The 16095-nt window shown below is 54.7% G+C and overlaps 1 protein-coding gene and 1 long non-coding RNA gene across 15 annotated transcripts in view; one reads left to right on the top strand and one right to left on the bottom strand.

Annotated features, from left to right (window-relative positions):
* The window catches only part of LOC119806958, a 20110-nt gene extending 15673 nt beyond the window's left edge, over positions 1–4437 (bottom strand). For 2 of the 13 annotated variants that reach the window (XR_006020733.1, XR_006020731.1), the window contains exons 1-2: positions 3985–4422; positions 2582–2926 (exon numbers count right to left, since the gene is read on the bottom strand). This is a non-coding gene — a long non-coding RNA (uncharacterized LOC119806958). Of the gene's footprint in view, positions 1–2581; positions 2927–3984 lie in introns of all 13 variants that reach the window. The other 11 variants (XR_006020740.1, XR_006020738.1, XR_006020741.1 and 8 more) reach the window with 10 other exon arrangements.
* Klf15 (Kruppel like factor 15) lies at positions 3267–16095 on the top strand. Of its 2 annotated transcripts, none has more exons than XM_038319076.2 (3): positions 3267–3421; positions 7037–8140; positions 15086–16095. In XM_038319076.2, exons 2-3 carry the CDS (start codon positions 7062–7064, stop codon positions 15252–15254), a joined length of 1248 nt encoding a protein of 415 aa, XP_038175004.1. In that variant the 5' UTR covers positions 3267–3421; positions 7037–7061; the 3' UTR covers positions 15255–16095. The 2 variants fall into 2 exon arrangements, with proteins under 2 accessions (XP_038175004.1, XP_038175003.1); XM_038319075.2 differs by lacking the exon at positions 3267–3421 and adding an exon at positions 3748–6099.

The following is a 16095-nucleotide window of genomic DNA, read 5'->3' as shown; positions in this document are numbered from 1 at the left end:
GCCTCCGTGGGCACTGCATACATGTGCACATAGAGAACATTCATACATGGAAAATATAAATAAATCTTTTTAAATTAAGCTTTCAAAAATGAGGCTGAGCTAGGAGGCTACTAAGAGAGCATGGGTTCTATATCAGTACCTTGTTTCAGACAAAAACAAACAAAAAACAAAAACCCTGCAAATTTGAAGAAATAAAAGTCATTCCACTGTCAAAAGATTGTTCTTGAAGTTTAAAAGACTCCCAGAGACTAGGAACTCGACACCCTCTCTGGCCTCTTCTTTCTTTTCATTTTTTAATTTTTTTATTGTTTGAGACATGGTTTCTCTATGTAATAGCCCTGGCTGTCCTGGAACTTGCTTTGTAGATCAGGCTAGCCTTGAACTCACAGAGTTCTGCCTGCCTCTGTCTCCCAAGTGCTGGAATTAAAGGTGTGCACTACCACCACCTGCTCCCTGGCCTTTTCTTTTCTTTTTTAAAAAAATTTATTTATTTATTCTGTATACAATATTCTGTCTGTGTGTATGCTTGCAGGCCAGAAGAGGGCACCAGACCCCATTACAGATGGTTGTGAGCCACCATGTGGTTGCTGGGAATTGAACTCAGGACCTTTGGAAGAGCAGGCAAGGCTCTTAACCTCTGAGCCATCTCTCCAGCCCCCTCCCTGGCCTTTTCTATGAGACATTTCTTTGAATGGATGGTGCATGGGATGTCTCTGCTGCTGTGAGATCTCTGCCTCACCCAGGTCTCCTGTGGAGAGTTCCTATTGCCTTGTTTTCTTTTCCTTTTCTCTAGTGAGTGTGGAAATGGAGCATCAGGGATTGCTCGCCTAGCAAGCCTGAAACCCTAGCATCTAGCTCCAACTCTGAAAATAATCAAATAAGTCCTTCCTTCTGTATGCGGAAGCTTTTTCTTCTAGATGATGGGAAAAGAGGGTACAGCAGCTCCCAGAGGCCACTGGGTGATCAGGATCCCTGGGTATCATTCCCTCATCAACAGGAATGCCTTGCATTCAGGCTCCGATCCAGGCCGTGCACTGTGATGCCCGTGGAGAGGTATCTAGGCTGTGGGAGCTAAAGCTGGCATGGGACCTGACTGATGCGGGAGGAGGAATGGATTGCCAGGCCCTGCTGGGGAAGGAAGAAGGTAGGGAGCACAGCAGACAAGAAGGCACACTCTGGAAGGTTCTGCTTGAGGTCGTTTGTTTGTTTGCTTGCTTATTTTGTCTCTTACAAGAAAATTGTCCTGATTTCCCCCAAGGACCAACTGTCCCGTTTAGGGTAAATCCCTGGGACCCTGTTTAATTTCTTTTCTGTGTGTTTGGGGTGAGTATGCATGTTGGGGGCGGGCACACATCGCATATGTATGTGTGCATGTAGAGGCCTGAAGCTGACATTTGGTGTCTTTCTCTACTTCTCTCCACTTTGTTCATCGAGGCAGGGTCTCTTGCTGAGCCTGGAGCTCACCAATTCCAGTTAGTCCAGCAGCCAGCTTGCTGGGGGGATCCTGCCTTTGTTCCTGTGTCCTAAAATTACAGGCTTCTGCATGGTGTTGGCCATGCAAACTCTGCTTCTGAATATCTAGAAATCTCTGTGCTGCTTACATTCTTTGCACAAGACAAGAGAACACAGAATAAAATGAAACTTTTTAATAAATTAGAAGTTAAGTATCAAGAACTGTTAAACTGGATAGGAAAATAGGGAAGGAAGAGGTAGTGCAAATGCAGGCTCACCTCGAAGGTATCACTTATGAACCCTGGAGGACAGAGCCACATTGAGTGTTGGGGTCAGAGCATACCCAGGCATAGGGAACAGCATATGCAAAGGCCCTGAAGTTGTCCCTGGTAAGTTGGTGACCATGTGACTGGAATAACATGAGCAAGAAAACGGGGTCAGGGGAATGAAAGGGACCCAGGAGAGACTGAGAAAGCTTGGGTTATATATACTACCTGTGAGTGAGCTTCCGGAAGGTTCTGAAGCAAGGGGGTCTAATCTCACTCAGGGTTAGGCAGAATGCCCTAAGCTGGTCATGGGTTTCTGGACAGCTGGGGCATCTTCCCCGTGGGACAAGGCTGCTCAGCTTTACCTTTGCTGTTGAGCCTTTGACCTTTGGCTGCACTTCTCCCTAGGGGGTGCGAGACATTGGACAGCGTGAGAGGAATGCAGAGCCCAGCGTAGGCAGTGCAGTGGAGAAGTGTGCTGGCCCAGCCTGACCCTGCCCTGAGCGGACGAGCTGGGATCAATCAACTTTACAGACTAGCCAGTGCCACCTGCTTTGCTTGCTAGCCCTGGCTGCAGAATGCCCCAGCCGCAGGGGTACCTTGTCTAAGATCAGAAAGTTGATGACCAGCGGCTTATGATGAGCACAGGCTTCCTCAAGTGCTCTGGCTAAGACTCAGTTTAACTGGTGGGTCGTTCGCAGTGACCTGGAGGGCCCCTAGATCCTTGATTAAGGGGGCCCAGACCCGCTGGCGCTACAAATTCTGTCTCCAGCACAGACCGCTGGGAGAAGCAGGGGGAACGGCTGGCCACCTGCCAGTACCAGGTAAGAAATGTTTGTAAGAAGCACCCTAGGCAGACACACCTGTCTTTGCCTGGTACTCTATGTGTGGCTAGGAAGGCCCGTGCGCTCTCTCAGCGGGTTTCTTCATGCTGGCTGAGGAACCAGGTATACTGTGGGTTAAAGGGCACAGCAGGATACCCAGATCCCTTTGCTCACGTGTTTTCTAGGCCTTCACTTTCCTCATTAAGTCGGTGCAAGAGCGGCCCAGAATGGCTTGGGACTGAAGTCTGGAACTCCCTCTGCAGATCGGGAGCACCCTGCAGTCTTTGGGGAGGCGCCCGCACTGTCACAAGCCTCCGCGGACAGTCAGTCGCAAAGGCCTAGGGCAGCGCAGCGAGCGCGCATTCCCGTGGGTAACCATGACCGCTGGAAAAAAAGAGCAGATGGATTTTTACAAATGGTTCCTTTAGACACGGTCCCTACTAGATCCGGCCTTGATCGGGATGCGGAGGGGGCTGCGGGGACGATTCCGCTCAGGAGGCCCCAAGTGGCCTGCACTTCAGGTTTGTGCAGGCTTTCCGTGGATCCTTAGGCCCGTCTCCCATGAGCACCGGAGGACCAAGTGAGAATCCACGCAGAGGCCCGGGAGCGCGTGGGCTGCGGGAGGGCGCGGCCGGGGCGGGGCGGGGCGCGTGACGCGCGGCCCTAGCCAATGGGGCGCGCGCCCGAGGCCGAGCCTCCTGCGAGCCTTCGCGGCGCCCGGGGCGTCACGTGAGCGGCCGGAGAGCGCGGAGAGCGGCGAGCGGCGAGCGCCCAGCTCGGCCGCAGGGAGCGCGGGCTGCGGCCAGGAGCGCTGGACGCGCGGCCGCATACGGAGCCGGGCCGCACGCGCGAGGCCGCGCCAGGCGACGCCGAGTCCAGGTGGGAGACGCGCGGGATACCGAGGCCGCGTGGGTCCGCCCGGGGGATCGCGGGCCGTCCCCCTGCGCGCGCTGTTCGAGCTGCGCGCCGGGACCCGGGGAATGCGGGAACCCCCCGTGTGAAAGCGCGGGGCCCGGGGAGGGCGAACCCCGTGTGCGCAGCTCCTGCCCGCGGAGCCCACGCGCGTCCGTGGCACGCCTGTATCTGCGCTCCCATATGGCGGCGCCCGGCGGGGCCTGGCGACAGAGGGGCGGAGAGGTTACTGTCGGTCATAGCAGCAGTGGCCTAAGAGGGGACGCGGAGGGGGGGCACCGGGCGGAGAGTAAGGTGCTCTCCGAAGCCGTGCGCAGGAGTCTGGCCCACCTCCTTCCTTGAGTACTCCACACCCACGGGTGGACACCCACGCGCGGGCACCTGGCGGACACCCGCACGGCTGCACTGCGCCCCGCACACGCAGTCACACGACACAAACTCACACCCATTTGCGCGCACCCGCAGCGTTCCTGCGCTTCTGCTCCGATTCCCCAGGCAGAGTCCCCCAGGCCTCTTTGACCAAACATTACCGTTGGGATGGCTGAGGGTAGCAGCCGCGGGGCAGTGCAGGCCAACCTTCTTGGAAGCCCTCTCGCCAGCAGGGTACAGGGGCTGTTTTCTCTCATGGTATGCGAAGGTGATATCCCAGATGTTTGATTGAGTCCTTCAGATGTTTTTTCCCTCGACCATGGGGAGCCCCTACCGCCCTACAGGTGCGAGAATGTAACTTTGGGGGCCTTTGAAATGCTCAAGAAGGAGACTCTTATTTTGAAGAGCGGCCCCCATTCGCCACCCCCGTGATTTGCACGCTGACCCAATGGCTAGCCCTTGGCCGGCTCTCGGCTTGTTATCAATTACATGTTGTTCCTACAGCCGCTGTGTCCCCGGGAGGATAAACAGCAGGCCTGGCCGGCTAGGAGAGGGGGCGGAGTCCAGCGGCCGGCCAGGGACCGTGCCCAGAACCGGGTGCCCCCTCCCCCTGCACGCAGCCTGCGCCTCTGGCTGCGCCACGTGCTGCTGTTTTTCAGGGACCGGTTTGAGCGCTGGCACTCAGACTTTCAGCCCTGGGTCTTCAGTGCCTGTGTCCCGGGGTTGCTCAGTTCTGTTTTAAGATCCTGTTGACTCACTGGGGCCTCTCCACTCCTGGAGGGCTGTTTCTTGACTCTAGATCTTGGCCTGTACGGAAGAGTCAGAACTGCTTGTATTCTGGTGGGGAAGCAGAGCATAGACAGGTCTCACAGTGGTGCCTGCTGTGAGGGATGTAATCCCGGGTGATTTGTCCAAGGGAAAGTGACTTCTGAGTTGAAATATCTAAATAATGAGCTCCCACCTGGAACGATTGGAGAGAGTCAGGACTTCCCCAGAGGAGTTGTTGGTGCCATGGCCAGGCTCTATTAGTGCAGATGAGCCAGGCCTGAAGAATCTGGAGGGGCAGCGTGGGTGGGCAGGTGCCCTGGGCCCTGGAGGAATCGGAAACATTTTTATGGCGGGAGGGAGATTCCTCTGTGCAGCTCCACTTTGCCATACTTTTGTATCTGCATTTGCTACCTTGTTCCTGCCCGGCTTCCTTGTCTCAGTAGGATCTCACACAGCTGCCCTTGAACTCATAATTTCCTGGCTGACTCCTGAGTGCTGAGATTGAGAGTATGAGCTGCTCTGCCCACCAGCACCGCTGTTTGTACTTACAGCAGACTGGTTTCTATCCCTTTAACAATGGAGTCTGGAGACCACCATCACATTTGAAAACCATGTTCGCCCGGTGTTGTGGGGTGTCCAGCTGTGATCATGCCATTTCAGATCTTAGGCGGCTCTGTTCCAGGTCCTGGGATACCATGCGACCTGTGTTTGCTTGACGGTCCAAATCTTAATAAGTGTTCCGGTATACATGAGCTCTTTGGGTGTGCACGCCGCCTCAGAGCCGGGTCACACTGGCAGCACCCAGATGTGTGCACAGAGAAGTTGTGCCCCTTGCCTGAGGTCACGCAGCTGATAGCTGCATGCGAGGCGTTTGCCCCGCGCCTTTGCCTTTTGCGTTGTCTGGCACTTGATTCCTGCTCAGCACCTGCCTTAGTGAAGAGCGTGTATTTTAAAGCACACTCCTGCTTTTAGAGCCTCAGCTGGTTGTTTAAACCCAGATGGCCTCCTGGCAGGATTACCTTTGGGCTCAGATCTTGCCTCTATTTCCTGGAGCAAGAGAGAAACTTAGAGAGCACTGAGGCATAGAACAGTTGGGGAAGTTGAGACCCAGGGGAGCAAAAATGACTCTGGCCTCTTGGCTGCTGGGCAGTGCCAGGCTGTGGAGTGGACCTGTGGAGATGATGGCCAGGATGTGGGTGCAGAGACTAGGGACTCTACAGTTCTGCACATTCCCCCTCTCCAGTCTTGATAATCACACAGCCAGCCGTGGTCACTGGGCGGGGACAAAGGTCCAGAGAGGTGGCCCCATCCCAGCCAGATACTGTTGACTCTCCTTGGCCTCCAGACCTAGCATGGGATTTGGCTTTGGAGGACACAGCTTTCCCTCTCCTTTCTGCCCACATTCTCTGAGCCCTTCTTGGGTACGTGGTGTGGTGCTGAGTGCTGGGGATACAGCAGAGTGTGCTGCCAAGAGGGGACACGGGCATCTGCTGAGCTTCCCCAAGTCGGTGAGTGTCCCAGGCAGGAAAGGTGGGGTGGGGGAGGACAGGAGGCTCTGCTCCCACACATCGGACAAGGGCAAATGTCACCCCCTCATCCTGCCCGAAGGTTGTGATGTCCCAGGAAGTTACCCACGAACTGGGCTCTCAGACCTTCTGGAGCCTCATGGCCACCAGGGGCTGGACCTTGTCCATCATGGCGGGAAAGTGTTAGGCGCCATGGAGGGAGTGCTTTGCTTAACTATGTGTCTCATCTCCTAGTTGTAGAGGATAAAGGTGGTTCTGGAACTCAGCTGGAAGTTTGTAGGGAAACATTGTGAAGGCAGGCAGGCAGGCAGGCACTTAATGGCCTCTAATCTTTTTTCCCCTTCCACATTATTGCTACCAGACTAAAGTACAGGCAGCTCAGATACACGCGTGTCCCATTCAATTCTGGGAAAGCTGTTCTTCTTGCATTCACAGAAGTTCATTTTTGAAATCTGAAGTGAACATCTAATAAGCAGCCTGTGCTTTTATTCGCTCAGAACCCTCCGCTCAGAGTACAGATGGCCACTTTCCTTGGACCCCCTCTCTAGCTCCAGGTAGAGGGTAGAGTTTAGGTCCTGCCACTTGCAGGGCCTCCTCGCCCTGGCCTCCTTTCCCCCTTGGACTCAGCTGTTCACAGACAAGAGCATTCCTTGTTTTATTCCTTTCCAGAATCATTCTGGAAAATGTTTGAAACCAGAAGTGCCCTGGGTTGTGCAACGGGGCCTGGAGAGGGCTCTTTTGCAAACAGGGTGATGCAATTTCTGAAAACACACTCGCCGGCCACATTGTCCCTTGGGATGGAAGCAGGGTCTGGACATTTGGCCACAGGAGGCCTTGGGCAGGCAACCGAGGGTGGGGGCCGCGAGGCACCAGTGAGCATGCAGTCCTTCTAATCAGACCTCCCTTGTTCCCTCTGCAGCCACCACAGGCTCGGCCAAGCCAGCATGGTGGACCACTTGCTTCCAGTGGACGAGACCTTCTCGTCACCAAAATGCTCAGTGGGGTACCTGGGTGATAGGCTGGCCAGCCGGCGACCATACCACATGTTACCCTCTCCCATCTCTGAGGATGACAGCGATGTCTCCAGCCCCTGCTCTTGTGCCAGCCCTGACTCGCAAGCCTTCTGTTCCTGCTACGGCTCAGGTCCAGGCCCTGAGGCCCAGGACAGCATCTTGGATTTCCTCCTGTCTCAGGCCACACTGGGCAGTGGTGGTGGCAGTGGCGGTGTCGGAGATAGCAGTGGCCCTGTGACCTGGGGATCATGGAGGAGAGCCTCTGTGCCTGTGAAAGGGGAACATTTCTGCTTCCCCGAATTCCTCTCAGGAGACCCTGATGACGTCTCCAGACCCTTCCAGCCTACCCTGGAGGAGATTGAAGAATTCTTGGAAGAGAACATGGAGGCTGAGGTCAAGGAGGCCCCAGAGAGCAGCAGCAGGGACCTGGAGGCCTGCGGCCAGCTCTCCGCTGGGTCACACCGGAACCACCTCCATCCAGAGTCTGGTGGGAGAGAGCACTGTACCCCGCCACCAGGTGGCACCGGTGGGGGTGGTGCCCAAAGTGCTGGTGAGGGGCCGGCACGTGATGGCCCCATGCCCGTGCTGCTGCAGATCCAGCCTGTTGCTGTGAAGCAGGAGGCAGGTTCAGGGCCAGCCTCCCCAGGGCAGGCCCCCGAGAGTGTCAAGGTCGCCCAGCTCCTGGTTAACATCCAGGGCCAGACCTTTGCACTCCTGCCTCAAGTGGTACCATCCTCCAACTTGAACCTGCCCTCCAAGTTTGTGCGCATCGCGCCTGTGCCCATCGCTGCCAAACCTATTGGTTCGGGATCCCTAGGTCCTGGCCCTGCTGGCCTCCTTGTGGGTCAGAAGTTCCCCAAGAACCCAGCAGCAGAACTTCTCAAAATGCACAAATGCACTTTCCCCGGCTGCAGCAAGATGTACACCAAGAGTAGCCACCTCAAGGCCCACCTGCGCCGGCACACAGGCGAGAAGCCTTTCGCCTGCACCTGGCCGGGCTGCGGTTGGAGGTCAGTATGCATGGACAGGCTGGACAGCCAGCTAGGAGGCACATCTCTGCTCACCGGGGTGTGTTGCCAAGGCCCCTTTCTCCATTAGATAAGGTGGATTAGGAAAGGAGCAAGGGGTGGGCAAGGGGCAGGATCAGAGCTGGCACATTTGCTGGAGACTTCCTTGTCCCTCTTGGTGGCTGAAGCCGGTAGCCACCTGGTCTCCGGTGTCTTTAAAGACCAGGTAAGTCTTGCTTGGGCTTATGCTACATGTGGTCTCTCAGGCTGGGCTGAAGCAGAAGGAAGCTCAGCTAGGGAACTGGGCCAGAGACCCGTACAGGCTTCTCAGCATCCTTGGGGTAAGTACCACTGTCACACCTGTGACATTTTTGGTTAGGTACATGGAGACTCTGACAAGAACCACCCATGCCACAGTACTGTGTGAGTGGAATGTGAGTCCTGAGACTCGAACTAGAAAATTATACTTCCTTCCAGGCAGCAGATGAACATTGCTCGCAAGTTTGGGCTGAGCTTTGCCTTGTTTCTTCCCTGGCGACCTGGAGGGGTGTTTAGGAAGCCATAGAGAACAGACAAAAGGAAGGACAGATGGCTATCTTATGGAGCCAAAGGTGGCAGAATCCTTTAGACTTCTGTTCCACAAAACAGGGTGTCCAGCCCTTAGGGCAAGGAACCTCATTCAGACTCCCCAGATGTGATGACAGGGACCATGGAATCCTGGTGTCGCCCTGTCCTTGTCCCTGGGTGCCCCTCATGGTCTTCGGGAGGCTAGTTGCCTGCAGAAGCTCACATGCTCAGGGTGCTACACTAAGTGGAGGATGCTCTGGCCTTGGTGGATAGCATGTGTGGCCGCAGCGCCGTTCTATCTTGTCTTTTGGTCACGTGTGTGTCAGGTAAGGCTCATCTGTATGCACAGGCCTGATGGAGCCAGACCACCTGAACCAGTGTCTGCAGTGTATGGGCACGTCTTGTACCTGATGTGGGGTGGCACACAGGAATAGTCCCAGAGGGGTTGTTCTGAGCCAGCCTCTGGTTCTGAGTTAGTGGGGCTAGCCTCAGGGCAGGTGCTGGCCTGCGGAGACTGAGCATGGGGGATGGAGTGTCACATTGGCAGCATTTCCCTTCCAGCACCGAACTGACCAGAAAAGGAACTTTCTCAGTCAGTGTTTTGGGTCACAGAGGATCTGAGAGGTGTGGCTGTCTTCTCATACCTGTTCAGATGCTGGGCTCCCTAGGTCTGCTGTCTCCTCTCGGAGCCATGTTTTCAGGAGTGGACCCAGAGCAGGACTGTGGGGTGGTAAGTGAGTGGACAAGTTGTAGGGCAAGAGGAGCCTAGACAGAGACCTGGCAGGGGTGTTGACTGAGGATGGAGGGAGCAATAGACCCTGTTTGGAGGGGGGCTCTGACTACTCCCCACTGGGGTTGCTATCAACTTGCAATCTCCTATCTGTCTCTTTTTGTTCTCTGGAGCTCAGAGCTAATGTGGGGGTCTCACTGTGCCCTCTTTTAATGAGGCTAACGGTCAGTTTCCCACAGTCAGTCTATGGAGAGGAATCTCTGAGGTGTCCTGCCTGGGACATGGGCAGGTGTTTGCACCCACAGGGACTGCTCATGGGTCACTGAATAGTCTTCGCCCAGCAGTGCTCACTCCATGGGCTTGCTTGCCCCAGGAAGTACTGCTTGCTCACTTTGACTGGTGCTGCTGTTTCTCCAGAGGGAAAGAGGTCAGGCCGGGGTTACAGGCTGTAAGATGTGGTCAAGGATGAGGGCTGGAAGGCAGGTCGTCGCCCACCACAGTGTTGCTCCAGGAAGCATGAGATCCAAGGAAGGGCCTTGGCTTTGACCCTGAGCCTTGCACTGGCCTCACTGCCTGGGCAGAGCCCACTCAGCAAGACTTGGAACATGGGGTCCATGTCAAGGTCCCCGTGCAACATCTGCCTCAGGAAAGAGCTGGAAGTTTGAGTGTCTGAGATCCCCAGGATATTCTTAGTGATTAGAAGCCTAGGGGTTGTGCCTAGAAGGTTTGTGAGCTCCCTGCATGTGGTCGGAGCTCCCTGCATGTGGTCGGTCTTCCACTCAGAAGCACTGTGGGCAGCAATTCCTTGCTGCAGTTAGGTAGGAGGGTGGGTCCACACTCTGGATTTAGGTAGGATGGGCTGTTATGAGGATAATGATGGTGGTAGTAGCGTGTCACTTGGGGATCACTGTGTGCTGGGATGATTACAAGCTTTGGAGAGTCCCCACCAACCCCTTCGCTCCTGTATGCCCTTCTGCAGGAGCTCATTACTCCTTCAGAAAAGGAAATTGATGTGGCCTTCAAATGCAGAGAACACTCTGGAGTTTAAATTCCAGTCCAGCTGTAGTGTGAAGCGGCGGGGCTGTGTCCCGCCACCCGGCCACCGGCTAGCTTTACACCCGAAATAATTACACGGAAACTGTATTCTTTTAAAACACTGCCTGGCCCATAGTTTCAGCCTCTTATTGGTTAACTCTCACATCTTCCTTTAACCCATATTTAGTAATCTGGGTAGCACCACGAGGTGTGGCTTACCAGGAGAGATCTTAACCTGCGTCCATCTCGGAGAGGAGCAGCATGGAGACTCCTATGGCGACTGCCTGAAGCGTCTCCCCCACTCTACTTCCTTGTTCCCACAGTTCTGTTCTGTCTACTCCACCTACCTAATTTTCTGTTCTTAAAGGGCCAAGGCAGTTTTCTTTATTAATTAACCAATGAAAGAAACAGACAGATAACTGTCCTCCATCATCCAGCCTTCTTGCTGTGGCCCACAGCTTCCCCAGTGTGCTCTCTGGCCTTTACCCCTTCTCTAGCAAGATCAGCTATGCCACCCTCCCCTCTGTTTCCCTCACCATCGTCACGGGCCCCGGGATGCTTATGGTGGCTCAGCCTTTGCTGTGAACCCCCAATACACACATTAGCTTATTGAGTCCTCATAAGAACTCTACAAGCATATGCAGTAACCCACATTCTGCAGAGGGAAATCAAGGTACAGAATGATCACCTGTCAGAAGGATGTAGCTAGTATATGTGATTTTGGGGTTGGGGTACATCCCCATGGGTGCCGCACCCGCCTGATTCTCCAGAAGTACAGCCAGGTTTGGAAGTAGCCATAGTATAAACTGTGGGGTGTGTGTGTGTGTGTGTGTGCGCGCGCGTGCGTGTATGTGTACCGTGTACTCCTGTGTTCAGGTACACATGCACATGAAGGCCAGAGGTGCTTATCATGTGTCTTTTTCAGTAGTTCTCCACCTTATTTGATTGTCTAAGCTGGCTGGCCAGTGAGCTCCAGCCTGTCTCTACTCTATCAGCACTGATAGTACAGGCACACCCTACTGTGTCCAGTTTTTATTTAGTGTGAAGGGATCTGAACTTGGGTCGTCATATTTGCTCAGCAAGCACTTTACCAAATGGGCCACATCCTCAGCCCCTAGGTTGTGCTCCTGGCTCCTGGCTGTGGGAAAGCAGAGAGCAGCAGGCACGGTGGTAACTGCTCTGACAGGCACTGATCTGAGCATGCTCATGAGGTGTGCCTAACGGAGGAAATAGAGCCACAGAGCTGGTAAGCACTTTCTCTGTGGTCATACAACTTCTAAGTTGCATTGTTGCCCAGCATTTGGGAGGCAGAGACAGGATGATCTCTGAGTTCAAGGCCAACCTGGTCTATAGAGTGAGTTCCAGGACAGCCAGGGTTACACAGAGAAACCCTGTCTCGGGAAAAAAGAAAAAAAAAAGTGACAGTTAGGAATTTAACAGCTGTTTGCTCCCTTGTGCACCCTAGGCTCAGAGTGCTTCTCCACACTTTTGCTTCCTTTCCACATTCTTGCTCACCTCCCAGGGGAGGGCCTGTAGTGAGGAGAGGCCCCTCCTCCACCTGCAGCTGGGCCTGGCTGGTCCAACGTGTTCTATACTTCCCATCCGGCTCTGGTGCTGGCACTGGGCCCTGAGTTCCTAAATCTGCCCAAGCCCCTGCCCCTGCTCCCATTCCTCCACAGTCCAGGAGACTGCCCCGCAGCCGAGGTGGCACCTGTCCCAGTCCAAAACCTACTGCATTCTGCTTTTGTGTGGCCAGGATTCCCTGTCTTTCTCCCTGTTAGGACATGGTTTTGCATGCAGGAGGGACTAAAGCCAGCCTGCCTATTCTGGTATAACCATCTGGGAAGTGGCTGTTTGCCGCCTTCCTAGAAGTTTCCTCTCCCCACTTGCAGACACAGGCCTCCTTTGTTCCCTGCAGTGGAACATCCTGTTCCAGAGTGGCCAAGCCGCTCCTTCCAGAAAGAATCTCGCTGGGCCATAGCTGAAGTGAGTATTAATAGCTGTCAGCCGCTGTGTGTCATGTACTACCGGCATCCATGGTGGACATAGGAGGCCCAGAGGGGAACAGTAGAGTCCAAAGCCACTGAGTGTTGGTGGAAGTGGGTACCGGATTCGGGCTTAGTGGTCTGGTTTCAGGCCAGTTCTCTTAGCCTTCATCACCACTGCCCATGTGTAGGGGCATGTCCTCTGGCCTTGTGCCTGGCAGATGCCCACATATGATCTATAGGTTGCACACTGCACATGCAGCCTTAGGGGCTGCAGCTTCTGAGATCTGACTGTTGACAGTGACTTTCTGGCATATGGCAACTGTGTCTCACACAGTTCTCATGCTGGCATTCCTGATGGCCCCTGTGTGTCTTCTGCCCTGTGACCCAACGACGAGAGTTATGAACCTGCCCCACAGACGCTAGGCACCAGGTCCTTGCCGTGTACCAGGAAGGTCCTGTGCTCTACTCCTTGCGTTCAATAGAAGCTCACAATTCTTAAACAATTGCCACATCTGAAGCCCCATTGTCTATAGCGGTCCCCTGAGATAAGTCTGTCATTGTTACTGTCCCAAGGTAGGGATACCAGGGTTTAGCAGGACTTGGCAACCTGCCCAGACCAATCCCAAGGCTGTGTCCTGCCCAGCTAAGATCTTGTATCTCTTGCTCGTTGCTGCCTCAGGCTTCTCCTTTGACTGTTATCAGAGGATGTGACCCAGTCAGGCAGGGGTCATCTTCAACTCAGTTACCAGAACATTCCTGCCAGGTACCAAAAGGCAGAGGGAGGCTCTGGAATGGGGACACCTTGTTCTCTGGCATGGCTGCCCCTCAGCTGCCGTCCCTCTCAGGGTGTCTTATAACCTGTCCCTTAGAAGGCATGCAGGAAGTGAGGAAGGAAACTGAGGCCCCGTATGCTCAGGACCAGTGAAATGGGGACTGTCAAACCTGTTCTTCCTTGTTAGGCTCTGTGCTCAACGCCTGCTGAGGGCACGTGGCTATGGCACAGAGTCCAGGCCAGGAAGAGAAAGCTGAGAGGCAGGAGCAGACAGACGAGGGGAGAAACTTGGTTCCAGCCTCAGGTGTTCTGTCTCGGTTCACTGTGAGTTCCATCTAGTTGGGTGGTCCTCTAAGAGACATCCCCGTGTCAGGTCCCCTGGGACATGGCTGCAAGGCAGCAACTTCCACACTGACTCTGTCTGCCTTGAGCAGGCCCCGGCACTGCTCGAAGCACAGGATTTTGAGGCCCTTGGTATCATGAGCCATGCCGGTTGTCGATGTCGCTATTATTCTTGTTCCCCAGGCTGAGGTCAGGGTGGTCTACTGCAGAATCTGCGTTAAAGTGACCATAGCTCTAGCAACTGCGTGTGACGACCACCTCATCTGCCACACCGAGTGGCACCTATCTAGAAATGGGGTGCCAGGCCTGGGACTCCTGTGTGTTCCTGAGGGTATGTGCAGTGATCAGTGTGTGACAGTCTTTTCTCATCCCAGGGTGCCTGCTGAGCACCCCCCCCCATTTAAATGCACCTCCTGGGCACAGAGAACAGGGAGTGCGCTCTCCTTCCTGGAGCGGACACTGTCTAGGCACAGCTGAGCCTAATCAAGATGTTGAAACTAGTCTGAAAATGCCGTGGGGCTGGAGGTGGTGCTCGGTGGCGGAGCGCTTGTGTGTCCGAGTTTTGCTTCCCCAGCATGCACAAAAGAGATAATAAGATGGTGCGCAGTGTTGTGCAGCTCAGCGCATGCTGCAGGCCCCCCAGGAAGTGACATTGGAGCTAGACTGAAGAATGAGCGGATAAGGACAGGGGAGAGTGTGCAAGTGTCCTGTTGCAAGGATAGAGAAAGAGTCTGAATAGGTGGGGTAGTGAGGCCCCGGGGTCCTGTTGCTATAGCAAAAGCCAAATGGAGAGTCTTAGGTCTCTGAAGTTATTCCAAACAGCCTGGGCATTGTGGCCTAGCTCTGGTTCCTGCCTGTTCCCAGGCCTGCAGTGACCGTGAGAGAGGCATGTTCCAGGAAGCCATTTAAATGCTTAGAACTACCATGAAGGCATGTTTGGAGGCATCTCAGAAGATCCCATGTCCAGATCTGCAGAATGCCAGGTCCTTCTGCCCTGCTGCAGCAGAAGCAGAGCGGCCAGGCGCTCCCATGGTCTGAGGAGTCTGGTTCCTTTGTTGGGCCTGTCTGCTTTGGCGGGTCTTCCCAGGCCCTTCGGGAATATCTATGTGGGAGCAAATACTGCTAACCTGCTGTTGACAATATAGGAGCCATCCAGTTCCACCGAGTCACTGTGGGAGGGAGGGAGTCCCAGGTGGCTAGCAGCCTTAGGTCCCTTTCGCATGCAGAACAGTAGCCAGCAACCTTGGGAAGCAGGCCCTGGCCAAGAGAGAAAACCTGTGCCTCGTTGTCCTTACCCTTGCCTTCTGGGAGGTCTCAGGGGCCCTGGGCTTGCCAGGATCTCATTGGGTGGCTACAGAGGTGGTCTAATCACTTCAGATCCGGCCTGGCTTAGCCTAGCCCACTGTACCCCCACCTGCACCTCCACCTGGTGCTGGGGAGGCTGTGGCACTGGCTATGAGGTCACTTGCAGTGGCAGTGCCCACGCTGGCCTGGCTGACTGCCATGTTCCACAGGTTTTCCCGCTCAGATGAGTTATCACGGCACCGGCGATCTCACTCGGGTGTGAAGCCGTACCAGTGTCCCGTGTGTGAGAAGAAGTTTGCGCGGAGTGACCACCTCTCCAAACACATCAAGGTGCATCGTTTCCCACGGAGCAGTCGGGCCGTTCGCGCCATCAACTGAGTGCAGTGGCCGCCCCACCCTCCCCCAGCCCCATGCTTTGTTTTTAGATGCAATAACTTATTGCCTCCTTCAGAAGGATGTGACAATGTTACCAGCCCCCTTCTGAATCTTAGGAGGTGCGACCCAGAACCGCCATGGCTGCCTTTCCGGGGAGGACCTAGAGTCCCCAAGGTCCCCGGGGCTGGTTCCCCGGTGCCCCAGGTGGCCCAGGCAGGCCTGCACCCTTGTGCCTTTGTGCCTTCCTGCCAGCCGGAAGGATTTTTGGAGGGGGGGGGGTCCTTGCCCTTCTCCCATTGGGCTCCCTACCTGGGCCAAAGCCAACGTTATTGCTGGGGAAGAAGTTTCGGTTGTGTCGAAATAGTTCCCAGAAGGAGCCATGCTGGGAACAAGGAAGTAGGTCAAAAGTGTAGGGCTGCACTGTGGCATGAGGACTGCCATATGCAAGAGGCCTTTGAGGGTCCAGGAGAATGGCCGCCCTTGCTCTAGGCCGTGATGCATGTGCTTAAATGCAAGACAAAAGGAGCCATATCCATCGGTACCCAGCCTGGCTCACCCTCCTCCAGACATGAGCATCCTCCGGGTTGTGGGGAGGAGACGGGGAACTGGCCTGGTGGATGCCAAGCAACTAGCTAGCGCCTCCCAGCCTGACTTAGATTTGCATTCCTCATCAGGTCTAGATATTAGTACCAATTGGACTAGCTTGTTTTGACAGGTCTATTTCACATCCTATGAATGTATGTAAATAAACTGTACATAGGTACGCATCTACATAAAATATCTTTTAATAACACGTTGACATTTGTGTAAATTTGAAATTAAAAAATTCTATAAAGTCGGTGTA

This window comes from Arvicola amphibius, chromosome 2 (genome assembly GCF_903992535.2).
Source record: "Arvicola amphibius chromosome 2, mArvAmp1.2, whole genome shotgun sequence".
Taxonomy (NCBI): Eukaryota; Metazoa; Chordata; class Mammalia; order Rodentia; family Cricetidae; genus Arvicola; species Arvicola amphibius.
The sequence above is the reverse complement of the archived record's forward strand: the minus strand, read 5'-3'. Positions and strand labels throughout refer to the sequence as shown.